Genomic DNA, 23,999 nt, shown 5'->3' on the forward strand with positions numbered 1-23,999 from the left:
TCACTTTCTCTCAAGTGCCCTTTCCTTTTAAAAGTCCTGTTTCTACCACAGGCATCGAGTTCCAGATCTTTACCATCCTCTGCATAAAAAATAGACTTTTTTTTAAAGCAATATCTCATCATTTGCACCTAAAATTGTGTGTTTAGATTATCTAAAATTTTACCAAGAAGTTATTTGGATTGTGGCCTTAGTGAGAGCAGCAGGGCATCTGGGCCTTTTGTGAATAACAGACCAAACATTCTATCTTCTTAATCATGGAAATTAAAGGATTGAGAAATAACAAAAGAGGGTGAAGGAGACATGGTAAATTAATTGCCTAATCAGGAATATAATACAAAAGGGAAGAAAGATTTGATTAAGTGAGTACAAATAAAATGTTAGAATGCAAAATTTGTTTTTAAAATCTTGTATAGCAACCTGAAATGAGAAATCACAGTCTACTTTCTGGGCAAATGTGGGTTGATTGGCAGTGATTAATAATTATTATGTTGTTAAAAGGCTGCTGGCATTGATACCATACATTCCACGGCAAATTAATCTGCAAACACAGCAATTTCATAAAGGTCACAGGAAGCCTGTGAGTGAAGCTACTGGAGAAGGGTGTAAAATGGCCAGTGTTTGACATTGTTCTAGGTGGCAGATTGATCAGGGAACTAAAAAGCACACCTGATCCAAGGAAAAGTGGCTTAGAAAAAGGAAATAATTAGTTATGGGCAAACACAAGTGTTAGTGACTGGATGGCTGCATGCAGTGGGGTTCCACAGGACGCTGTACCAATTCCTTGCTCCATGTGATGTTTACTAATTACCTAGATTTATATGTAGGGACAATGATTAAGATTTGCTGATGGTACCAAAATTAGCACCAGGGTTGGAATTAAGGCTGTGGTTCAAGTTTGCAGGAAAATATCAGCTATGGTTAAGTGTGCACGGAAGTGGCAAATGGGATTCAGTCTGGAGAAGTGTGAGATTATGTACTTGGGAGAGCAAACAAAGCAAAAAGAATATGCAGTGCATGGTAGGAGCCATGTTTTTCTGCACTTCTTGAGGTGTGAGATCTGTGAAGGCAGAAGAACATAAAGATAAAGTGATTAAGGTATTCCTAGATTTATAAACATTTGATTTACTTATTTTTGTGGTCACACCATTGACTCTTTGGGGTATATATATTTGATTTACGAATCTGTTTTTCATTATAATGAATAGCACACCAAAATGCCTATAGTGCAATATGCCCGGCCTTTTCAATTTATGACATTTTTCTTAACAAACCACTCTTGGAATGCATTCCTATTGTAAATTGAGGAATGCCTTTATCGGCAGAGGCATAGAGCAGGGTAGAGCTATGTAAAACAAAGTTTCATATTTTTGATCTTATTTTTCTTATTTTTATAACAGAGGAGGAGACCATTTGATGCTTTAAGTTTATACTGGCTATGAGATCAAACCCATTCCCTGTAACCTAATCTCTCTTACACTCCCATCAATTCCACCCTGATTCTCCTCTATCCACCTACAGTCGTAGTCATTTATACTAATTAATTAACTTGCTACCAGCATGTGTTTGGGTTGTCAAATGAAACCCTTGTGGTGACAGAAAACGTGCACATTCTGCAAGGATGACTCCTAGGTCCTTGGGGCTGTGAGAAAGCAGCACTAGCTGCTTTGCTACCCTAGAGTAATGTGTCACCCCACCCCCAGTTACCACACCAAAGGGTGAAGAGATAGCACTAGAGAGGTTGCAGAGGGGATTTAGTGGACTGGAGGATTGGACCATTGATAGAGAGTAATAGCTTTCTTCAGTGTTGTGAATTCCTTTGAGTATAATTAGTGCAATATTCTTTCCTCCCTACATTGCTGGACAGCTCATCTTTAAACACTGTATGCATTATTCTGATTTTCTTCCAGCAGAATCTCATCCATTGAATTGCCTTTGAAGTGCACTGATATTGGGGCACACCTCGCACAATCCACCATCCTTTCTGTCGTAGGGCACATTTTCTTTACGATTTTATAGAATCTTATAACTAGGAGACTTATCACAGATCCATGTATCAGAAACAGGATTCAACTTGATCATTGACACTGTTTGTCATTGTAGAGTTAGCTTGCATTTGGTGCCGATCAGGAAGGATAGATTTTTTTTGTGTGGCAAAGACCACCTTGCTGTTAACACATTTTATTTTGCATTTTTAAAGAAAGTACTGGACAAGCAAGCTGTGGAATACTGGAAAGAAAAGCAGCAGCAAATCATTCCAGAGTGACTGAACAAGAACCTACCAACCAATGAGAAGCATATTTCCAGTATTACTGAAGATATTGAATATTAACTCTGAAGACATCTTTTAGTAATTTAAAACTGGAAACATTTACATGAGTCTTGTGTTCTAATGTTCAAAAACTTAGGGCTGCAAAAAAGTTTTGAAACATTGATATGTCACAACTTTTCATGTTCATTTTTCTTTTTAGTTTTAAAGCTTCATTAAATGTATCCCCATTTGCAGCTATTCTGACAGCTATGAAATTCAGTTACCAGTGGCTCATTCTGATCTTTCATTAGTATTTTGGACATTTCTTACTGCGAGTTCTGTTTCTCATCAGTACCTGCATTGTCTTCAAACTTCCACACTAAAGCAATGATGATGCTTTCAATGGTAGAAATATGAAGGTTCAAAATCTTTTTGAAGAGTGGACTTATCCACGAAAATAGCCCAGTGCATCAAAAACTTCTAGCATGCAGTACTCGTTCTGCTTAAACACCTGAAATTTGTTTGTGGAAAGATGAATTTTTTAATCACTCATCACTAGTCATGTTTTCTCAAACTAATTGATAACATTGTAACTGATAGTGATGGAGTAAAAGAAATCCATTTTAAAAAGTAAAATGAAAATAAATGAACGGATTAAAGAAAATGAATCTCATCCATCATTGTTTACTGCTGGTTAAAATTGAAATTGGAGTTCTGTTAGTTATGTTTTCAACCATAAGTAGGGATTTTGTAATCTGGATTTGTGATACATTGGACCAACACTGAAATCCATCCATCTCAATCCAAACTAAGTACATTTTATTTTAAGAGGTTTCCTTAAGTGTGTATACATTGGAAAAATGCACCACATATTCTGTTTTCTTAAAATATTCATAAATTTATTTAGTCTCCTATAAATAGGAAATGTTGTCGCCTTTAAACATAAGCCATCATAGATACTGACTCTGAAAGAAACTGTCAGTATCTAAGTGTACAAAGTGCATTTGAATTTGATCTCACTGCCCCACTCGAGTCTTCTTTCCTACCATAGATTAGCATGAATTGTTGTGAAAATTTATTTCTTCCTCCCAAAAAAGTTATTTAGTGTAAGCTATCGACCATTTTGCTTTTGTAAGCATGTTGAAGAACAACATTCAACTCTGTGATGTTAGATAAATACAGTTACAAATCAAACTCAATCTGCAATGAGTGTTTTCCAAATATCACTTGTATGGATTTTCTTTATACTGGAAAACATACAACTCTTACTGAGTACTGTCACATGCAGTTTCATTAGGACCAAGTGATCAGTTAACGTGATGGTTAGATGTTACAGAAATAACCATAATTGTAGAGGTTTTAATTGGTGGAATAGTTTTCTTTTTAAGAATACTGTTGTTGTATTGATTTTAACTTGTATGTGAGGCGTTGCAATTTCTGTGAACTTGTCAAGTCCTAAAATGACATATGGGAAGGCTCAGTGAATCTGGATGAACCAACAAACTAATTCTCAATACAAGAATAAAAAGATGTGTGCTTTGAAAGTCCCCAATACTGTTGTTTACATTTCTAGACTGATGTAGACTTGGGATACTGTTCACAACCCCTTATATGGTCAATCCATTTGGCTTCCCAAGATCTTATACTTTAGTTATGTATATTGAAGTGAAATATTTCAAGAGTGCATGGTGAAATCGGGACTTCCATATAACATATCTGCCTTAGGGAATTTAGATATTGGGATCATACCTGCATGAAAACCCACAAGATCTGGAATGGAATGGTGGGGTTACTTTGCTAAGTTTATTCCCACTGTTGTCTGTGCTCCATCCATTTTGAGTATAAGCTTTCAAAATGGATAATGAAGAGGCACGAATTGCAATGGTTGCTTCAGATCTCGCATATTATGCAAAGTCATATATAATGCAACCGAAGTTTAGATATTTGTGTTAATTATGCATCAGTGGTGTCATGCATGGCCTCAAAGTTCATTATGTAAATTCTTGCACATATTTTAAGGCTATTTGAGATATTTTTGGCATTAATAAGGAAATATTCCACGAAAACCCAAACAGCTCAAAATAAGTTTCACAGCATTGGACTATTTTTAAAAAAAACTCAAACATTTGATTTTTCTTTTATTAATTGTACATTTTCTAAATATCATATGGAGTATTTAGGAAGTGCAGTATAAAATTAAAGCACAGATATTTTACAATCTAGGTGGAACATATAACAGTGGCAAAATGAACATTTCAAAGAACTGCTCCAAAAGCTATGGATTATTGTGTTTTGTAGCTGGTATGGTGTCAAAGATAAGGTGAGAGGTTTCTGTCTCACTGTCCTGAATTTATATAAAGTGACTTGTTATTTTCAGTTTGTCTCCGAGTTAAACCAGGTCTTTGTCTTCATCTGCACTTGAACTCAAATTCTTGCTTTTGCGTTTCTTAAAGCAAGCATGCTTCTAGAACTAAGTGTGTACTTAGTAGACTTCTGAGATGGTGTTGGTATTTAAAGTATTCAGACGTATTAAATCATTGCCAATTACAACTGTGATGTATTCTTGTTTAAATTTGTGGTCTTTAGTACAGATATTGTTTTGTATTCAAACTGTTTAAACATAGTTCCTTGATTTTGATCTATAACGAACCAAATACAATACAAAGAAGCCTTGGTAGATCACTTGCCTTCCAAACAAGGGTTCAGAATTAACATGCAGGAATACCATGCCTATCACTAGAATCGGATTGACTTAGAGGGAATGTTCCCAGTTCTTGCACAGCATTTGGTAGCATAAAATTTCAGCTTGGGAATGACTGATACTCATCTAGCTTAAATGGACTTTCCAAGTAGAGAATAGCTGAAGTAGATGCTGCAATAAGCAGAAATCCTTCCTTGGACAGCAAGTTACCCATTGAAAAATGGGTAGTGAAAGAAGTGGACCGGCTTCCTTTGATTTCACATTTGATTGTAGTGTTGTTTAAAATTGTTTGCTTTTAAACCATTTCTTCAACCTTGATGTGTCTAGGATCAGTTGGAAAACATGCTTTAAATGATAAAATGTGAAATTGTTGGTTTATTTTGTTTGTTTAAAATTGTGCTGTTGAGAAGGTTGGCTGGAATGGAGAGCCTGTTATACCTGAACACTACACAATAAAAACTTTTATATTGTTATTGGTGAAAGATGCTGTTAAGAGAATCAACTCCTTGAATTTTTTTTTACCTAGTAATATATCAAAGTGTCAAAACTTGAACTGAGAAATACAGCAATAAGATGTTTTATGTAGGGGTAGAAAAAGCTTAAAAAATATAAGACCCAGCTATGTTAGGTTAGCTCCTCTGTTCTATACTGAATAGAAGCATGTGAACTTGAGTGCCACTTCAGAACTTAGGTGAGTAATCCATACTGTTAATTTCATGTAGTGCTGAGTGATTGCTCTATTGTTGGAGCTGCTCCTCCACCTGAGGCTCCTCCACCTATTAATGTGGGCACTAGGGATGTCAAAGAGTCTCTCATATGTTTGGAGTCCTGGACAAAGTTCCTTTCCTAACCTACATTATCCAAAACATCAGAACCTAATTCCAAAGAAAGGTTGTCAACCTTAAATAGTCACTTGCTTTCTCTCTCTGTAGCTGCTGCCTGACCTAATGAGTGTTTCCAGACTTTCTGTTTTTGCTATCACATTACTTGGTTAGTTGTGGTCAGGTGCCCTGATGCACGTATCCAGCAGTATATGTACAATTGGAGTGAAACTTCCCATTTGCTCAATTAATTTGTAAGATATTCTAGTTAAGTAGGGATAGATGAGTTTTGCAATAATGTCTTGATATTTCAAACCATAACAACAATGAGGGTTAACTTATAAAGAAAGGATATGAGATTTTTAACTCGTTCCAGTGTTTGGTCATTTGAACCCAGTCTTTCTTGTGTAAAATGCTATTTTAGTTAGTGCTAGATGTTGAGGACTTCTGTACTCATAAAATTTCAGTCTAAGTTGCTAGCAGTTTTATGATTTCCCTCGGTATTTACAATGTTTTAAAATCAAGTCCACACCTAAAGCAGTTTCGTTTTATTTAAATAATTCAGATATGAAAAGATGGAGTGTTAGAGAGTTAGCTATGACAAGTACATTAATAGTCAATTAGACTTAAAGGCAAATATAAAGCCTGAAATAGCAAAACCATGTTGGTTTATAATTTATGTGGAAAATGATAATTGTTGAAAGGCTGAATTGGTTATTAATCATAACATTTAAGTATTGTCTCAATTACTTTTAGTAATTTTTATGCATGAACCTTAATTTTTGATTGTCCAGAAGTTTTATTTCAGCTGAAATTATTAAACACAAATAAGAGGATGAATAATTAATCCAAACTTAAATACAACCTATATTGGAATGAATCCAAATTAAAAGTGATACTTAAAATGTACTTTCCCAGTACATCCCATTGAAATTTTCTTCAAAAACATTTGTGGGTGGCTTACTTGCAACTCCCACCTTTCTCCTTATTTACCTCATTTCCCTTGAGATGCATCTACACTGGTAACCTCAACTACTGAATGTGGTAATAAGTTTCACATTCTAACCACTTAGTTTTTAATTCCTTTTAAATTTCTTTAGGTGGTTTTTCTAAGGTTCTCACCTTTGACCTTTTTTGGAAATATCTGTCTATATCAACAAACTTCTTCATAGAATTAAAGTAATCTAGCAGGTCATCCCTTGCTAGTGAGAACCCCAGCCTATTTAATGCTTCCTGATCGTCATAACCTTGCAGTTTTGGGTGAAGTTATTTTCCCTTGGCTATGATCACAGGTTCTGTTTCAAAGCAGGGGTCAATTTCCCAGGCAGTGCTATTGACCCTTGCAGTTTCATTAACAGTTTATAATTTAATCATTCACTGCAGTGGGAGGAAATTGGATTTCTCCCTTATACTGCAGATATCAAACAATACTTACTAAAATGAATGTGGTTGCCAGGCCTAGAAAATGTTTCTTTGTGTCCACTGAAAATGAGCGGGGCTGTTGAGCACCATTGGGAGAGGAGCCATGTTTCAAAGATCCCAGTCACAGAAAAACATGTCAAACCAGGCACTTATTGTCAGCAAATAGCCAATGGTCAGTGTATCAAGTGTTGCCAACACATGGAGTGAAGTGACTTCTGGTTAGAGCACAACTTTTAATTTTGGTGTTTCCCCCAATTGCAAACATACATTCAAATGTGAATACTATTTCTAGTTAAAAATCCAATACTCAAGCATGTACAAACTGGCATCAGGAAGTTGTGGGTGCTTAAACACTGCTGTATCATGCAGTGAGAGCCATTAAGGTCTGATTGTTTGCAATCAGTTCTGAGACCTAATTCTCTGTTCCAAATAATATCCCACTGGCCCTTACAAATTCTCTTGAATCTTATTTATCTTTTCTGAAAAATAATGCTCTAGTAATAGATTCTATTTCAACTGGAGCCACTGTTCCCCTCCCCAATCATCGCAACTACAAGCTCCTTTCCCTGGGCACTAAGTCTTTCCCTCTCCTAATCTATTGCCTGAAACTTGACCAAACTCTTCATATATTAAGTATTCGTTTAGATCCTCCCATTCATGCCATTACTAAGATCTCATATTTCAACCCTATAATGCTATCTGATTCCAGCTCCTGTGTTGCCCCTTGGCTTAACAGTTCCAGCATATTTCCAGTTGGATTTCCTTACTCTACCTTTGTCAGGAAGATCATCCAAAGCTCTGTTATCTGTGCTCTATTTTGCACCTAATCTTTAAACTTTCCCCCTCTCACCTTGAAGCTATGCCCCCCAGTATTTGACATTTCCACCCTGGGAGAAAGACTACCCTTTCTATTTCCTTTCATAATTTTATAAACTTGTATCAGGTCACCTACACCACCACCAAACACTCGAAAAAATAATCCAAGTTTGTCCAACTTCTTGTAGCTAATACTCCAATCCAGGCAATGTCCCATGAATCTCTTCTGCACCTTCTCCAAAGCCTTCCTATATTATGGCAACCAGAACTGAAACAGTACCCCAATGTGGCCTAGACAAAATTTTATACATCTATCATGACATCTCGACTTTTATACTCAATGGCCTGATCAATGAAGGCAAGCATACTGTACACCTTTACCACCCTATCCAATTGTGTTGCCCTTTCAGGGAGCTACAGACTTGTGCCCCAAGACCCCTCTACATCAGTGTTCCTAAGGGTCCTGTAATTTACTGTATATTTTCTCTATTTGACTTCCCAAAATGCATCAGCTAGAAGTTAAAGTGAAACCAGTGTCACAGAAAAGGTCTGATAATGCTGTTTGAAGAACAGAAGGCTTTTTCCCCCCCATTGTCCCAGCCAACATTCATCCTTTTTAAGCAATTTGAGACAAACCTGATCATTACCACATTGATCTACATGAAACTCTGCTGTGTAGCAAACAGCACCGCATAGTCTGACTCCCCTTGAGGCTGCAAAACAGACTGCTGTTTATTAGTAAAAGAATTTTGTTTAAACTGAAATTGTGGAAATATACATCCCACCTGTTCTGCAGTCCCACAACCAGTGGGCAGTCAACCAGCTTTTGGCTCATAAGAAGTATGTAATGGGGATCCTGGGTTAGTGCAGTTTGGCCAGTCCAGTCAGCAGGAAAGGGAGGCATTTGGTGGAGGTGAACTGATTACACCCACTTTGAGTTTGCAAGAGCATAGGAAAGAAGGAACCGGGAGAGAAGAGGAAGAATGGGACAGTTTCAGCTAGACTGCACATATGTACATTGTTTTTCAACTGAAGAGAATAGCATTGCTTTTGCTTGAACTAAATGAAAGGGTTTCCTTGAATCTTTGAATTGTTTCATCCACTTAAGTAAACCAAGACCTTCAAACTGTATGAACAATCTAAATTCGATAAGAGTTGCTTGCATTTCAACTGGATTTTTGGAACACTGCGATCTTTTTCATGGAGCTATCGTTGATTATACTTTGACAACAACCTTACAAGGTCTTCCATTTTCTCAGTCTACTTATTATTTTGCTTTATGATTCCAAGCTTTTGCTCCAATGCCAAGGCAATGGATAGGGTGAGGAGGTTGACACCAACACAGCAAAGATGAAAATGATCCAAAGAGATTTAGCAGCTGGTGGCAATGGGAGAATGAGCAAGATGGAAGAAGTATTCCTTGGTTTATTCCACTTCCATTTGAGGGCCATGGAGTACTTGTTATAAAGCATATAATGGCTTCAATAGAAATAAATTAACCAGAAATAGAGAAAAGTAGACATTCATTTCTAAGGCAGGTAACACCTGGCAAAAATAATCATTAAATGGTAATTACCATAATTAATATATAGTCAGTACTGATATAAGTGAATACTTATCAAAACACTCAGTGGCACCAAATGGAATATCCAATTGGAGCTGCATAGTTTCTTGCATAAAGTAAATCTGACATTCACATCTGTGTTCAAAAGAAATGGACACAGCTACCACAGTGCAATGTCCAATTCTGGTATGTGAATTGAAGCAAAGATTTAATAACTTTTAACTCTTGTATGTCTCAATTCATTCTACTGATTAAAACATGATACTGTGGAAAAATGCTTGTTGGGAGGGCATTAAAAACCTCCTGAAAGTGATCAAAATATTGGGTTAGGTAGCACAATAGGTGGGTACAAACAGACTAATTGGATAAATACCAATTATAACTATTGGCCTCTGACCTGGAATCAATCTGAAATGTTTCAACCCAGTATTGCTGATCAGGTACTAATTAAGTAATTTAAACCCATAAGAGTTACTGATCACAAGTCCAAATTTCACACCATACAATCTTCAGAAGGAGCTTGTACAAATGTTAGGCTAAGTGCAGTCGAAATTCTACCCTGCATCTAACTTGAGCCTTTTTTTCCCCACCTGGGAGTGTTTAACACTGACACTGGGTCCAAAAATCCCCTTGTATCACAGAATAAAGAGTCTAATGTTCTTATCATAGCTCAGGGATGTTAATGGTTTTACTTGAACAGAACACCATCAGTTATGAGTTCTCCTTGATATTATATCCTGAAACGTTACTTGCAAATTGAACCACCAGCATGATAGTGAGTTCTTGAACATTCGATCACAGTACAGCACGTTTCTTCTAGAAACTTAGCTCCTGTTGCAAAGCTGAGCTGAAAACTGCACTTTTAGTCCATCAGCAGGGTGAACGATTGGCACCAGCAGCATTTTGGGGAATGTCTTGGTGGCTAGCTCCCAATGACTGACAATGGTCAACTCAATAGCAAGGACTTTCAGGATAAGTTTTGCAAGCTCTTTGCCAAGGCATCGTCTAACACCTCCACCAAAAGGCAGATAATGAAAGCGGATGTTCTTGCCTTCCATTTGATCTTTGGCAAATCTATCCGGATCGAATGTTTCAGGATCCTGGAATATGGGGGCAGTATTATGTGTGTCCTGAATGCTGTATAACACACTCCATCCTTTGGGGATCTGGAAACCCTGTCAGAGAAACAAAGTATGGCTTGATTATATATTCATTTGTGTCTCTCAGAAACATTGTCAATGTTTACCTTGTTCATGGAATCTCTTTTACAAGAGAATAACATTTTAAAACTGATTTTTCATATTATGAAATAACTTTGAAATAGAAACCCAGAGCTACCCTGGTGATTGTGTCCTGAAAATCTAGTCTGTTGGTGTTAGGTGGTAGGTCACTGGGGGGGCTAATTGAGAGAGGCCTTGGGTGTAATTGTTAAAAGATAGGGCAGATCACGTTCACGGTCCAGAATTTCTTGGCAGTGGAGAGCTACCTGGGATGTCACTCATCTCCTGACTAAGTTCATTCACTGGTGCCAGCTTCCATGCCAAATCTGTCCAGATGCTCACAAGCAGAGCCTTCTGTGCATGAATTCCACCACAAGCCTCACCCATAGTCATATAAACTGAGCCCCAGTATGATTCTGTATCAAATTGTTTTCCAGTAACTGGAATTGGCTCCTACTCTCAGCTACCACAGATAATGGGAAATAATCCCAAGGACAGGGAATTCTGATAACTACAGGCAATTTATTTTAGTGATGGCGATACATTTCTAATCTGCAGAAGCTTTCCTCTCCAGGCCAGAACCAAGAGTACCGGAGGTACCAGCCACCCCACTGCTTGTACTCACTGCCCACACAACAGTTCCCACTGTACGAGGGGTGAGGAAGGCCAGCAGCTGGTGCTTGCATATTTTTGGTGTTAGCTATCAAGGTAGAAGTTTCTCTCCCTCTCTGCAAACTGGATATATTTTAAGAAACAGACAGAAAAAAATCCTTTGGGCACTAAATGTAATTAATATCCAGTTTAGGGCAGCTCACAAACCCCCACACAAATTAATTTTGATCCCAACCTTGACTGCTGCCTGTGGGAGGTCTGTATGTTCTCCTCACAACTATGTGGGTTTCCTCCTGCATCCCAAAGACAAGCTGCTAGGTTAATGTAAATTATGCTTTAATGCCTGCAAGGAGCAAAAGAATCAAAGGGGACTTAATAGGTATGAGTGAGAGAGATTAAATTGTTGGGTTACAGGGGCATGAGGGGGATTGGGACTGCTGGGATTGGGAACCAGCACTGGGATGAGTGCGTCATTGTAAGTAAAAGATGAGATGTAACAATCTCGCTTTCTTAATCTCTGCCAAGAAATTATACATGGTTCTAAATGTTATAAATCCTCTTTAAGTCAAGTTATCCTTCAATTCCAGCAAGAGCAACAGCATCAAATATATTTAAGGCACCTTTAATGTGATGAAACATCTCAAGCTTTTCCAAAGGAGCATAAATCAGTGCAGTCACAGAAAGATGTCAGGAGGAAGGGAAGTTAACCTTAAAACAAATCAACTCACCGCCAGCTCGAAAGTCCGGAGGGCCACTCGATATCCCCCCGACACGGGTGGGAGCACCCTCAGTACTTCTTTCACCACACAATCCAGGTACTGCAGATGGGTGATGTCAGCGTGGTGTAAGGTGTCCTCTCTGCCGGTGGTTTCAGGCCAGAATCCCCTCGTCTGGAGGTCCACTTTCAGCTTGGCAAAGACGGCTGGATTCTTCAGCAGCTGCAGGATGAGGGAGGTGCAGGCACTGGCTGTGGTGGCGTAGGCAGCAAACATCAGCTCCACTGCCGCTTCCTGCAGTTAAATAGTGACAACTTTGCCATCAACGGGGATCCTCTTTGATATTGTAACAAATTAATGAGACTACATTTGTTGAGTTAGCAGGGCCTGCCCTTTGTTCTATCAGGAATGCAGCAGAAGCTTCTGTTTTGAAATGTTTATGAGAGTTAATATCTGATGCCAGTAGATGTCACTGGACTATAGAGTTGAGGAGGTGTCTCGGTGAGAATCCCATCACTTAATCAGAAACACATCAGAGAAAAGACCAGGTTTCAATGCACTGTCCACAAGCCAAAGCACAGCTACCGTCTTACAATCCTCTTCTGAAAATGGCACCTAGGAGTAATTGGTGGTGAAGGTTGGGTGTGAGTGTCTTTCTTCCAAGGTTGGATGGAGATCTTCCTCCTGTGTTCTCTGTGCTAGTTCTGACTTGGAAGTGATAGACCCCATCACTAGGTGGACAGGTCCATTTCCTAGCTCTGGAAAGCTGACCTGGACAGGATCAAAATGCTAAAAAAAATGTGACTATGAACTCTAGCTTGCTGGCCGAGTAATCCTTACCTTCAATTCTTGTGTGCTCATCTCCATCCTGTGTTCTTTGCTGCTCTTTATCAGGATGCTCAGGGCACTGGAGTTTTCTTCATAGGGACTGGATTGACGTATATCATCTATAGCTTTTTCAAAGTATAGGTGGAGCTTGTCCCGAGCTCGAATACCCTGGAATAAGAGAGCAAAGTATGACTTCCCTGCCTATATCTTCATCTTCCTGGATTCTTTATATAGGTATCCTGGCATGGAACTAGAGATAGACTGTGATCATATTGAAACATATAAGATCATGAGGGGCGTGACAAGGTAGATGTTGAAATGCCTCCATTAGTGGGAGAATCTGGAACGAGGGGACACAGTTACAAAGCCAGGGAGCAGTCACTTAAGACTGAGGTGAGTAGGAACTTCTTGCAGAGGGTGGTGAATCTCTGGAATTCTCTACCCTGGAGGGTTGTGAAGGCTGGAGCATTGGGGGTATTTAAAGAGGAAGTAGATAAATTGGTGAAAGGTCAGGGAATTGAGGGAGATAGGGGACTGGCACAGAAGAAGAGATGAAGCCTGGGACAGATCAGCTGTGATCATGTTGAATGATAGGGCAGGTTTGAAGGGCTGAGTGACCTATTGCTGCTCTTGTTGACTTATGTTCTTCTGTCACATTCAACAGGTACCTTGTTTTCTACAATAAGGTGGCTCTTGTTGTATTTCAACATTCAACCCAGGTTTCAATCTCTAAGCATTCATTGCTGGAATATTAGAGACAGACTGGACTAAAAAAAAAAGGGTATAACTTTACAACAACATTAAAAGGGGAAAACGAATCATGTGCTTGTCCAGTGATCTTATGATCTCAGGGTGCATAAAGGTGGCTTTTAACTTGTCATTTTTGTAATACAGTAACTACAGTGGTCAATTTGTACAAAGATCTCATAAACAGCAACTTGCCCTGTTTTAGTGATCTGATAGGACAACAGGAGGCCCATCTCCCCCATTCTGCTGATTTCCTTTGGAATGGTGTCAACAGATCTTTTACCCAAGTTATCAGGCAGGGTATCAGTTTAACTCCTAAAATTTAGTGCCTAGGACAGAGCAAATCTTCCTCAGTGCTGTGTTAAAATTGACCTAGTTATTATTCAAATCCCTGAAGAGCGTCGAAACCATGATATCCTGACTCAAAAATAACTGTGCTACCACTAAGCCATAGCGCAAAATTAATATTATCAAGTTTATAATAGTAATATAAATTAAGGTAAAATAATGTGAACTTTGCATTTGTTTTCAGTTCTGTGCGACACCTATCACTAAGAATTTGTCAGACTTATTTTGAGATTGGGCATATTCAAGGATTTAACTTTCACCAATTTTAGAGGGATATGTTTCACACATATTTTACAAATTAAACACATCAATAGATCGTATTTAATAAACCAGTATTATCAAGGGCTTACATTTTTATATTCATTCAAGGGATATGGAAGTTGCCAGGCAGAGCAGAGTTTATTTGCCAACTCTATATGACTTGCTGAGCCATTTCAGAGGGCAGTTAAGAGTCCAACCTATTCCACGGCTCTGGAGTCACATACACAACCATAGATCTCCATTCGTAAGGGACTAACAAATCAGGTGAGGTTCACAAGAATGGTCTGGCAAGAATAGATCTGACTGAAATATTGACCTACAGAGCCAGCATTCCTGTCATCTCCAAAACTGACAGTGGGTCTCGGACATGGTAGCAGAACAATAAGGAAATACCTGAAACTCTCTCTTAAAGAACAAAGATCCACTAATATTGCATTGACACATAGACTCAAACAGCACTGATAATTAAAATGACAGCATTGGAGGAATCAGGGAATGTAAAATAAAAGCAGATATAAGTAAAGTTTAGCTGTTACAGCAACTTGATTAAGTGTAACAAAAGGTCTAAAGGCACTCCAGAGAAGTGTTGTGAAACAAATTTGATGCTGAGCTTCTTAATGAAATATTAAGGTTGTAGCAGCCAGAGCGATGTCAAGTATCCCATTATGCTTTGGGAGGATACACTACAGCCTTGGAAGAAATGCTGGAAACCACAGAACAAAGGGGCACAGTGAAGGAAGTTCATGTAATCAACACCTGGATAGTCTCAAGTGAGAAGATCACTGAGACAGCTTTATAGCCCTGTGGACTCTCCCATTGTAAACATCCCACTGTGAGGTATCTGGAAGACAGGACAAGCAGATGGAGGTGTTTGGGACCTGACATCTTGTGGAAAAGTACTATTTGATAGATTACAAATCTCAAATAAACACTGGTCTCAAATAAATATGGTTAAAATAATTGTAGGATGGCACCAGCAGAAATTTGAAGAAGTTAAGGAAGTTAAAGGCAATAAAGAACCAAGCAATGTTTGGGAGGTATGTGAGCAAATGTATAAAAAGTTGCCTTACGAGATGACCAGCAGCCAGTGACACTGGAGACCAACCACTGAAGAAGACCCTGAGATAGGGACTCAGAGATAAACTCGCCAAGATCGAACCCCGGCCAGGTTCATCAAGAGCGGACATATTCAACTTCTCCCTCCTTCTTAAAACAGGAGGGAACCTGAGATTGAAGACCACTATCATCCCAGTACCAAAGAAAAGCAAGGTAACATGCCTTAATGACTACCGACCCGTGGCTCTGACATCCACCATCATGAAGTGCTTTGAGAGGGTGGTCATGGCACGCATCAACTCAAGCCTCCCAGACAACCTGGACCCATTGCAATTCGTCTATCGGCGAAACAGGTCTACAGTGGATGCCATCTCCCTGGCCCTACACTCAGCTGTGGAGCAGCCGGACAGTAAAGACACATACGTTAGACTATTGTTTATTGACTACAGCTCTGCCTTCAATACAATAATCCCAAGCAAGCTTGCCACCAAACTCCGACACCTAGGACTCAACACCTCCCTCTGTAACTGGATCCTTGACTTTCTAACAAACAGACCGCAATCAGTGAGGATAGGCAGCAATACCTCCGGTATGATTATTCTCAACACTGGTCCCCCACAAGGCTGCGTCCTCAGCCCTCTACCCTACTCCCTATACACTCACGACTGTGTGGCCAGATTCTGCTCTAACTCCATCTACAAGTTTGCAGATGATAACACTGTTGTAGGCCATATCTCAAACAGTGATGAGTCGGAGTACAGGAAGGAGATAGAGAGCTTAGTGGAATGGTGTCATGACAACAACCTTTCCCTCAATGTCAACAAAACAAAAGAGCTGGTCATTGACTTCAGGAAAGGGGGTGGTGTACATGCACCTGTCTATATCAATGGTGCTGAGGTCAAGAGGGTTGAGAGCTTCAAGTCCCTGGGAGTGAACATCACCAACAGCCTGTCCTGATCAAATCACATAGATGCCATGGCCAAGAAAGCTCACCAGTGCCTCTACTTCCTCAGGAGGCTAAAGAAATTTGGTTTGTCCCGTGACTCTCACCAACTTTTACCGATGCACCATAGAAAGCATTCTATCTGAAAGCATCACAGCTTGGTACAGCAACTGCTCTGCCCAGGACCGCAAAAAACTGCACAGAGTTGTGGACACAGCCCAGCGCATCACGGACACCAGCCTCCCCTCCTTGGACTCTGTCTTTACCTCTCATTGTCTTGGTGAAGCAGCCAGCATGATCAAAGACCCCACCCACCCGGGACATTCTTCTTTCCTCTTCCATTGGGTGGAAGATACAGGAGCCCGAGTGCACGCACCACCAGACTTAAGGACAGCTTCTACCCCACTGTGATAAGACTATTGAACGGTTCCCTTATACAATGAGATGGACTATGACCTCATGATCTACCTTGTTGTGACCTTGCACCTTATTGCACTGCACTTTCTCTGTAGCTGTGACACTTTACTCTGTACTGTTACTGTTTTTACTTGTACTACATCAATGCACTCTGTACTAACTCAATGCAACTGCACTGTGTAATGAATTGACCTGTACAATCGGTTTGTAAGACAAGCTTTTCACTGTACCTCGGTACAAGTGACAATAATAAACCAATAGCAGTATCAGAATACAAGTAGTGGGATTTGGAGGCTGTGGAAGTAAACGAAAGGGTTGTGCTAGTAATATATTGAGTTGTGAAACTAAAGAGTTAAGTGATTGTTTGAAACTATGTGGTGAATCTTTGAATTGTTTGAATCAATTGTGATTAATAAAGAATTATAGTTGTTAGGCAAAGTCATTGTCTTGTGTGTATTTATCGTGTGCTGTATTGAACTGGCAACAAGGTAAAGGACCAAAAGTTTGGTTGGTGAAGTTGTAAGGAGTGTTTTAAAGAGGGTGAGAGGTGGAGACATTTAGGGAAGGAAGTCCAAGCCTGAGGGTTTAGGCAGCTGAAGGCATATCTGCCAATTGTGGCACTAGGAAGAAATGGAAGAGTGCAGAAATCTTTTTGGATGGTAGGTCTGGAGGGCATTACAATGACTGGGGTTTTATTTCATTTTGGGCTGACAGATAGTGATAAATGAATTGCTTGCACATGTACACAAACTGGAAGTTCCCAGTCAGTCAAATTCACTTTGGAGAGATTGGAATTTCCCATCTGATTCCAAGGAAGTTGGGAATAGCCAGAACTGACACCAGTGCTAGATTTAAGCATACTTAATGTACAATGCCCCTTGCCATACCACCATCTCATGCCCAACATCCCATGCCACTATCTCTCGCCGCCTCAGTAAACTCCTGCCGTATAAACACTTTGCTTTCAGCCAATTGTACAAGTTTTTCTTGCCATTGAATAAATAAGATAGGTTTCAATAGTTATACATGAACTTCATCTATTATGCTGGATTAAGAAAATGTGAATTTTAAGATTATAATGGAGATAATGTTTAAAAGTGCCTTGATTAACCTCATGCTGCCTATTGTAATACATTTTTACACTTCAGTCTGCTGAAGTTTAAGTTTCATAAGAGGCAGATTAATTTCTACAGAAGATGCTCAGAATACTCAGCAGGTCAGGCAGCATCTGTGGAGAGGGAATCAGATTTAGTGTTTCAGGTTGATACTGTCTAATCTGCATTTATCAAACATCTTCTTGTTTTTATTTCTGATTTCCAGCATCTGAAGTGCTTTGCTTGTCTTTTACTTTAATTTCTACTCCTTACACTAGGGTATCACTTTCCAATGAATCTGGCAGACTAAACCTGGTGTCAGGGTGTGACCTGATTCAACAAAAGGTCCAGAGAGGGTCTGACTCACGCTCCTCTAGTTTGTTGCAACATTGAGTATAAATCTAGTCTGGGCTAAAACCTGGTTTACAACGTGCTTAAGGTTTTATCTGACATTGGGATATTGATGGGCATTAAATGCTTTCAGAGTGAAGATTTCCCTTTGGGAGACTGTTCTGCATATGAACATAGAGTTGTACAGCACAGAAACAGGCCCTTTGGCCCACCAGGTCCATGCTGACCTCTTTGCCCATCTACACTAACCTCAATTGCCCTCATTAGGATCATGTCCTTCTATGTTTTGTCTCTAAGTATCTGTCCAAATGCTCTTAAGTATAGTGATTGTATCCGATTCCATCACCTCCACTGGTAACACATTCCAGATAGCAACTACTCTCTGTGTAAAATACTTACCCCTCAGATCCCCTTTAAAACTCCTTCCTCTCACCTTAAACCTATGCCCTCGTTTTCGATACTCCTACCATGGAAAAAATTTCTGGACCATCTATCCCATGTATACCTCTCGTAATTTATATCCCTCTATCAGGTCACTCCTCTGCCTCCATTGATCCAGGGAAAACAAGCCCAGCCAATCCAGTCTCTCCCCATAACTAAAGCCCTTCAGTTCAGGCAACACCCTGATGAGTCTGCTCTGAACTCTCTCCAACACAATCACATCCTTCCTATAGTGCAGTGACCAGAACTGCACACGTATCCAGACATGCTTCTCATAAACAGTTTAATCAGTGCTCTGGAATCTGACTGCACATTATCAACCTAAAACAGAATAAATATCCTTCCTTATCAGTTTTTTTTGTGATGCTGCAAAAGTGCTTTAAAGACACTGTAGCGAGACCCGTACAAGGCATGTCAAAACAGGGCTGCACATGAGCTCCCACACCAGTGTTTGTTTGAAGAGCCAACAGCGAGGTTCTATTTAGGAGTCATGTCTGAGAGTCAAGCCTTGTGTGTTCCAAGGACGGTCAGGCAGATTGTGGAGCCTTTTGAGGAAATCACCTGGGCTGTGAATGGTAGGGGGTGAGAGGTTCAGGATAAGGTTGTGGTGGCTGAGAAAGAGGAGATTGGGAGATTCAGGCTGGTTGAGAGGAAGGGTTTGCTCAGACAGGATGCAGAGCCAGGATTCCTAGTGGACTGCAGAATGAGGTGAACCAGGCTCAGAGGCAGGGTGGGCAGAATGTCAGTGATGAGGCTGGTGGAAGGTGGATGGTTGGGTCAGTCACAGAAGCAATCAGAAGAGCATGAGGACGTCAGTAGTAAAGGTGGGAGTGGAAAAGTGAATATTTTTATTTTTCTTTCAGAATCTGGGCCAGTATTTATTGCCCACTCCTATTGTCCTCAAGGTGGTAGTGGTGAGCTGCCTTCTTGTACCGTTGAAGTCCTTCTGGTGAAGGTTATTTCAGAATAGGAGAGAGAGCTCCAGAGTTGAGACCCAGTGATGATGAAGGACCAGCAATATATTTTCAAAGCAGAATGGTGTGCGACACGGAGGGGAACCTGCAGGTGGTGGCGTTCCCATGTGCCTGCTGCTCTTGCCTTTGTTGGTGATAGAGGTTTGGGAGGTGCTGCTGGAGTAGCCTCAGCAAGTAACTGCAGTGCAGAACCATTTAAAGGCTGACATGCTTTAAGACAGTGTGTGTGTCAGACTTGCCAAGAGTGGAACAAAAATAGATAGACCCCCTTTAACTAACACTGAAGGGTCCTCTGTCCCAGAGCTTAGACCTACACAGGCTTCTGAAGTGCACGAGAACTACATACTAGTGATGTCATGGTGGGTGTTGTGCATTGGTTTGACATCACAGCAAATGTGTGGCATCCTCCGTTCACACGGATGATCCAGTGCAAATTTCAGGAAGTTTGCTTCCCAAACATTGCTTTTTGATAATGAAACTCAGCACACAAATGCACTGTGCTTTGTGGCCGATGTCTGTACTGAAATCGATCACAGAAAGGAGAATCTCATTTTGGCACCGACACTTTAAGATGGACCTGGACCAGCAGTGTAAGGCAGCAAGTCTACCAGAACTCAGAGTAGTACAGAGCCTTTGTCATAGTGGACAAGGCAATTCATCAGACAATATTTGACACTAAGTCACACAAAGGCCACGTTAGGACAAGATGGCCAAAACTTGGTCAAAGGGGAGGGTTTTATGAAGAGTCTTAAAGGAGGAAAGTGAGGGGTTGGGAGGTGGAGATTAAAGGAGGGAAGTCCAGACTTTGTGCTACAGAGACAATGAGTGGAGTGATGAAATTCATTACACACAGTGGCAGAGTGAGTTATAGTTCCAACAGACTGTACAGCAGAAGGGTAGAATGCACAGTGACTTCCTGCTCTTTCTATCAAAGGAAGTACCAATATGTCTAACATTGTTACCCTGCAAGGAAAAAGACACCACAGGCTTGTCAGAGAGCATCGTCCCCCTGAAGATCCATTCAAACACTGGTTTCGTAGTTGCTATGACCCCATAAAGTTGCTCTAAGATAGGAGACCTTGTCATGAGAAAATTAGAGACAAGATTTAAGCATACCTTTCTGTAGCCACTGCCTGCAATGTCAAAGGGCAGTGAGAAAATATTCCTGGTGAGTTGCTCAAAGGTGGTGAACAGGTCAGTCAGCTCCTCCTCGCCCGGCAAGGATCCAAGCAGTACTGCCACGGCTATTCGGAATGTGAGCTGCTTGGTCTCTGGATACACGGTGACCGGGTGTTCCCTGGCACACCAGTCCTTTACTGTCTCTCCCACCAACTTCCTAATTCGCGGCAAGTAACTCTCTAAAGCAGAGTGGCTGAAAATTCTTGCGTAGACCTGTTGCCAAACAGTAATAGCACGGAGATAGGTTTGAACTGAAAAGAACATTTGGGAGGATGGAGACTAATATTTATTGTAAAATCAAATAATAAGATACTAATTCTGGAGTCCAACTTCTGTATAAAACTTCAGCATAACATTGAAAGTGCTGTAGAATCTAGACATTTTCACATTAGCAATCAATTATCCAGTCTGAATTTTCTCCTCCTGTCACTTGGATAAATATTCCTTGGAATATCAGCTATTTGAGAGGATAAGAAAAGGGAACAAATAATTTTTGTGGTAATTTCAGCATCCATGCACAAGAAGCATACTGATCAACAGGCAATCCCTCCCTGGACAAGATCATTCTCCAATGTGGTCCTTCCTCTGTTTCTATGTGGACAAGGAAATAAAGTTAATTAGCAGCTCACAGAAAACACCAACTCCCAGTACTCCTGTGTGTGACCATCACAGCTGTTCAGAGGAAGGACAAATGAATTCCTTCAGTCAGAGGAAATGCAAGTTTTCATTTTTGATTTCATCTTTTCTTTCTATTTAAAGTGCATATTTGTCGCTTTGAGATGCTTGACAGGAAGATTTAAAAGTGAGGAAACATGATGCAAGATGGCTCGCAGATCCAGCAACCAGGGTTTGCTTCCGACCTCCGACACTGTCTGTGTGGAGTTTGCACATTCCTCCTGTGACTGTGTAGGTTTCCCCTGGGTGCTCTGGTTTCTTCCCACACCCCAAAATTGTGAAAGAATCTTATCCACAGAAAAGAAAGGAAAATAGGAGGAAGGATAAGAAGGCAGCACAGTGGCACAGCTAGTAGAACTCTGCCTCACAGCTCCAGTGACCCGGATTCAACCCTGATCTCTAGTGCTGACTGTGGGAGTTTGCACACTCTCACTGTGACTGCGTGGGTACCCCCTCAAGTACTCTTGTTTCCTCCTAAGCCCCAAAGATGTGCGGGTTGGTAGATTAACTGGCCTTTGTAAATGGCCCCTAAAGGAGGTGGCTGGTAAAATCTGGGGTGAGCCAAAGGGATTGTGAGGAGAATAAATGGGATCGGTGTAAGTGGGTCATTGCTGATTCGGTGGGCTGAAGGCCCTGTTTCCATGCCGTCTGACTTCATAAGGAGCAGGAATAGCCTATTCTTCCAGTCAGTAAGATCATGGCTGATCCAATCTTGACCTCCACACCACGTTCCCACTCTCTCCCCCGACTCCCTCCTAGTTTAAATATCTGTCAATTTCTGCCTGAAATATTTTCAATGACTTCACCTCCACAGCGCTCAAATTTCAAAGATTCACAACCTTCAGAGAAGAAATTCTTCTTCATGTTCCTCTGAGTATGTGGTCCCTTACTCTGAAACTGTTTTCCCGAATTCTAGATAGCTCCATTAGGGGAATCATACTGTCAGCATCTGCCCTGTCAATACCCTTGGGATATTCTTTGTTTCAATAGATCACCTCTCATTCTCTGAAACTCCAAGGAGCATAGGCCTTTTTTTTAAAACATATGTCAACCCCTTCATCCATAGAATCAACAAATGAACCTTCTCTGCACTGCCTCCCGTGTCAGAATAGCCTTCCTTAAATATGGAGACCTCAAGTGTAGGCAGTAGTCCAGGTGCCCGCTCAACAATGTCCTGTAAAAGGGCATCAAAACTTCACTACTTTTGTACTTCATACCCTGTGCAATAAAGGCCAGTGTTCCATTGGTTTTCCTTATTACTTTCTGTACCAGCATGCTAATGTATTAGAACCGCCATATCCATTTGCAGTGCCATTTAATGTCAAGGGCAGAGGGTTAGACTCTCTTGTTGCTGATGGTCATTGTCTGGCACTTTCGTTATGTGAATGTTAGTTGCCACTTGTTTAGTTCTGCCTGAATGCTGTCCAGGCCTCGCTGTGAACAGAATGGGCTGCTTCAATATCTGAGGAGTTACAACTTGAACTGAACATTGTGGAATCAACAAGCATCCCCACTTCTGACCTTATGGTTGAAGGAAGGTCAAAGATGAAGCAGCTGAAGATGGTCAGGCCTTGGACATTGCCCTGGGGAACTCTGCAGTGATGTTCTGGGACTGGGATGACTGACCTCCAACAACCACAACACCTTCCTATGGGGAAGGTGAATCCAGTGTTGGAGACTTTTCTATTCACTTCAGTTTTACCAGTTCTCCTTGATGTTAGGTAATGGCTGCTCTGGTGTCAAGGGTCACCTCACTTCTGGAATTCAGCTGTTTATTCATGTTCAACACCAGGGTTATGACGAGATCTGGAGTAGGGTGATCCTGGAGAAACCCAAACTGGGCATCAGTGAGCAGTTTATTGGTGACTAAGTGCTGTGTGATAACACTATTGATGACACCTTGCGTCATTTTGCTGATGATTGAGAGTAAACTGATTGGGTGGTAATTAGCTAGATTGGATTTGTCTTGTATTTTGTGGATGGGACCTCTCTTAGGCACATTTCCTGTGTCAGGTAGGACTGTGGTGTTGTTACAGTTTGACTAGGTCTGTGGCCGGTTTGGAATTTCTGGCCTTCATTACAGTGGCTGGGATGTTTCAGGTCTCATAGCCTTTATCACATCCAGTGATCTCAGCCATTTCACATGGATTGAATTGAACTGAAGATCAGCTGCTGCCGAGACGGTGGGGATCTGAAGAGGAAGTCAGAATGGCTCATCCACTCAGCACTTCTGGCTGAAGATGGTTATAAATGATTCACCTTCGCCATCGACCTCTGCTAATAATCAAGAGGACTCACAGGAGTCTGATTCTACTTCAATTTGATGTCCAGACTCCCACACACTCCACTAATAATAATGATCAGGAGCAGGAACTGTCAGCTGATTGGCTCTGGGGCAAATTGCAGCACTTCCTGTCCTGCCCCTGAAGGAATCTGGGATTTTCCTGGTCTCATTACTTAGTCATGCCATGTGCTGTCCTCACATTTGAGAAGTCTGGAATATATTTGCAACATACTTTTAGGGATTTATTCATGGCTCAGTCATCGAAAGAACCAAAAGCAACT

At 40.6% G+C, this 23,999-nt stretch overlaps 2 protein-coding genes across 6 annotated transcripts in view; one reads left to right on the forward strand and one right to left on the reverse strand.

Annotated features, from left to right (window-relative positions):
* Nucleotides 1-5,431, forward strand: part of LOC127569244 (matrin-3-like) — a 55,263-nt gene extending 49,832 nt beyond the window's left edge. For all 5 annotated transcript variants that reach the window (XM_052013690.1, XM_052013689.1, XM_052013685.1 and 2 more), the window contains one exon: nucleotides 2,198-5,431. In XM_052013690.1, coding sequence (XP_051869650.1) covers nucleotides 2,198-2,263 — 66 coding nt within the window. In that variant the 3' untranslated portion in view covers nucleotides 2,264-5,431. The remainder of the gene's footprint in view (nucleotides 1-2,197) is intronic.
* A 3,984-nt stretch (nucleotides 5,432-9,415) lies between these two features.
* Nucleotides 9,416-23,999, reverse strand: part of LOC127569511 (cytochrome P450 26B1-like) — a 29,295-nt gene continuing 14,711 nt past the window's right edge. The window contains exons 5-8 of the mRNA XM_052014228.1: nucleotides 20,697-20,972; nucleotides 12,961-13,116; nucleotides 12,133-12,414; nucleotides 9,416-10,747 (exon numbers count right to left, since the gene is read on the reverse strand). Coding sequence (XP_051870188.1) covers nucleotides 10,397-10,747; nucleotides 12,133-12,414; nucleotides 12,961-13,116; nucleotides 20,697-20,972 — 1,065 coding nt within the window. The 3' untranslated portion in view covers nucleotides 9,416-10,396. The remainder of the gene's footprint in view (nucleotides 10,748-12,132; nucleotides 12,415-12,960; nucleotides 13,117-20,696; nucleotides 20,973-23,999) is intronic.

This window comes from Pristis pectinata, chromosome 4 (genome assembly GCF_009764475.1).
Source record: "Pristis pectinata isolate sPriPec2 chromosome 4, sPriPec2.1.pri, whole genome shotgun sequence".
Taxonomy (NCBI): Eukaryota; Metazoa; Chordata; class Chondrichthyes; order Rhinopristiformes; family Pristidae; genus Pristis; species Pristis pectinata.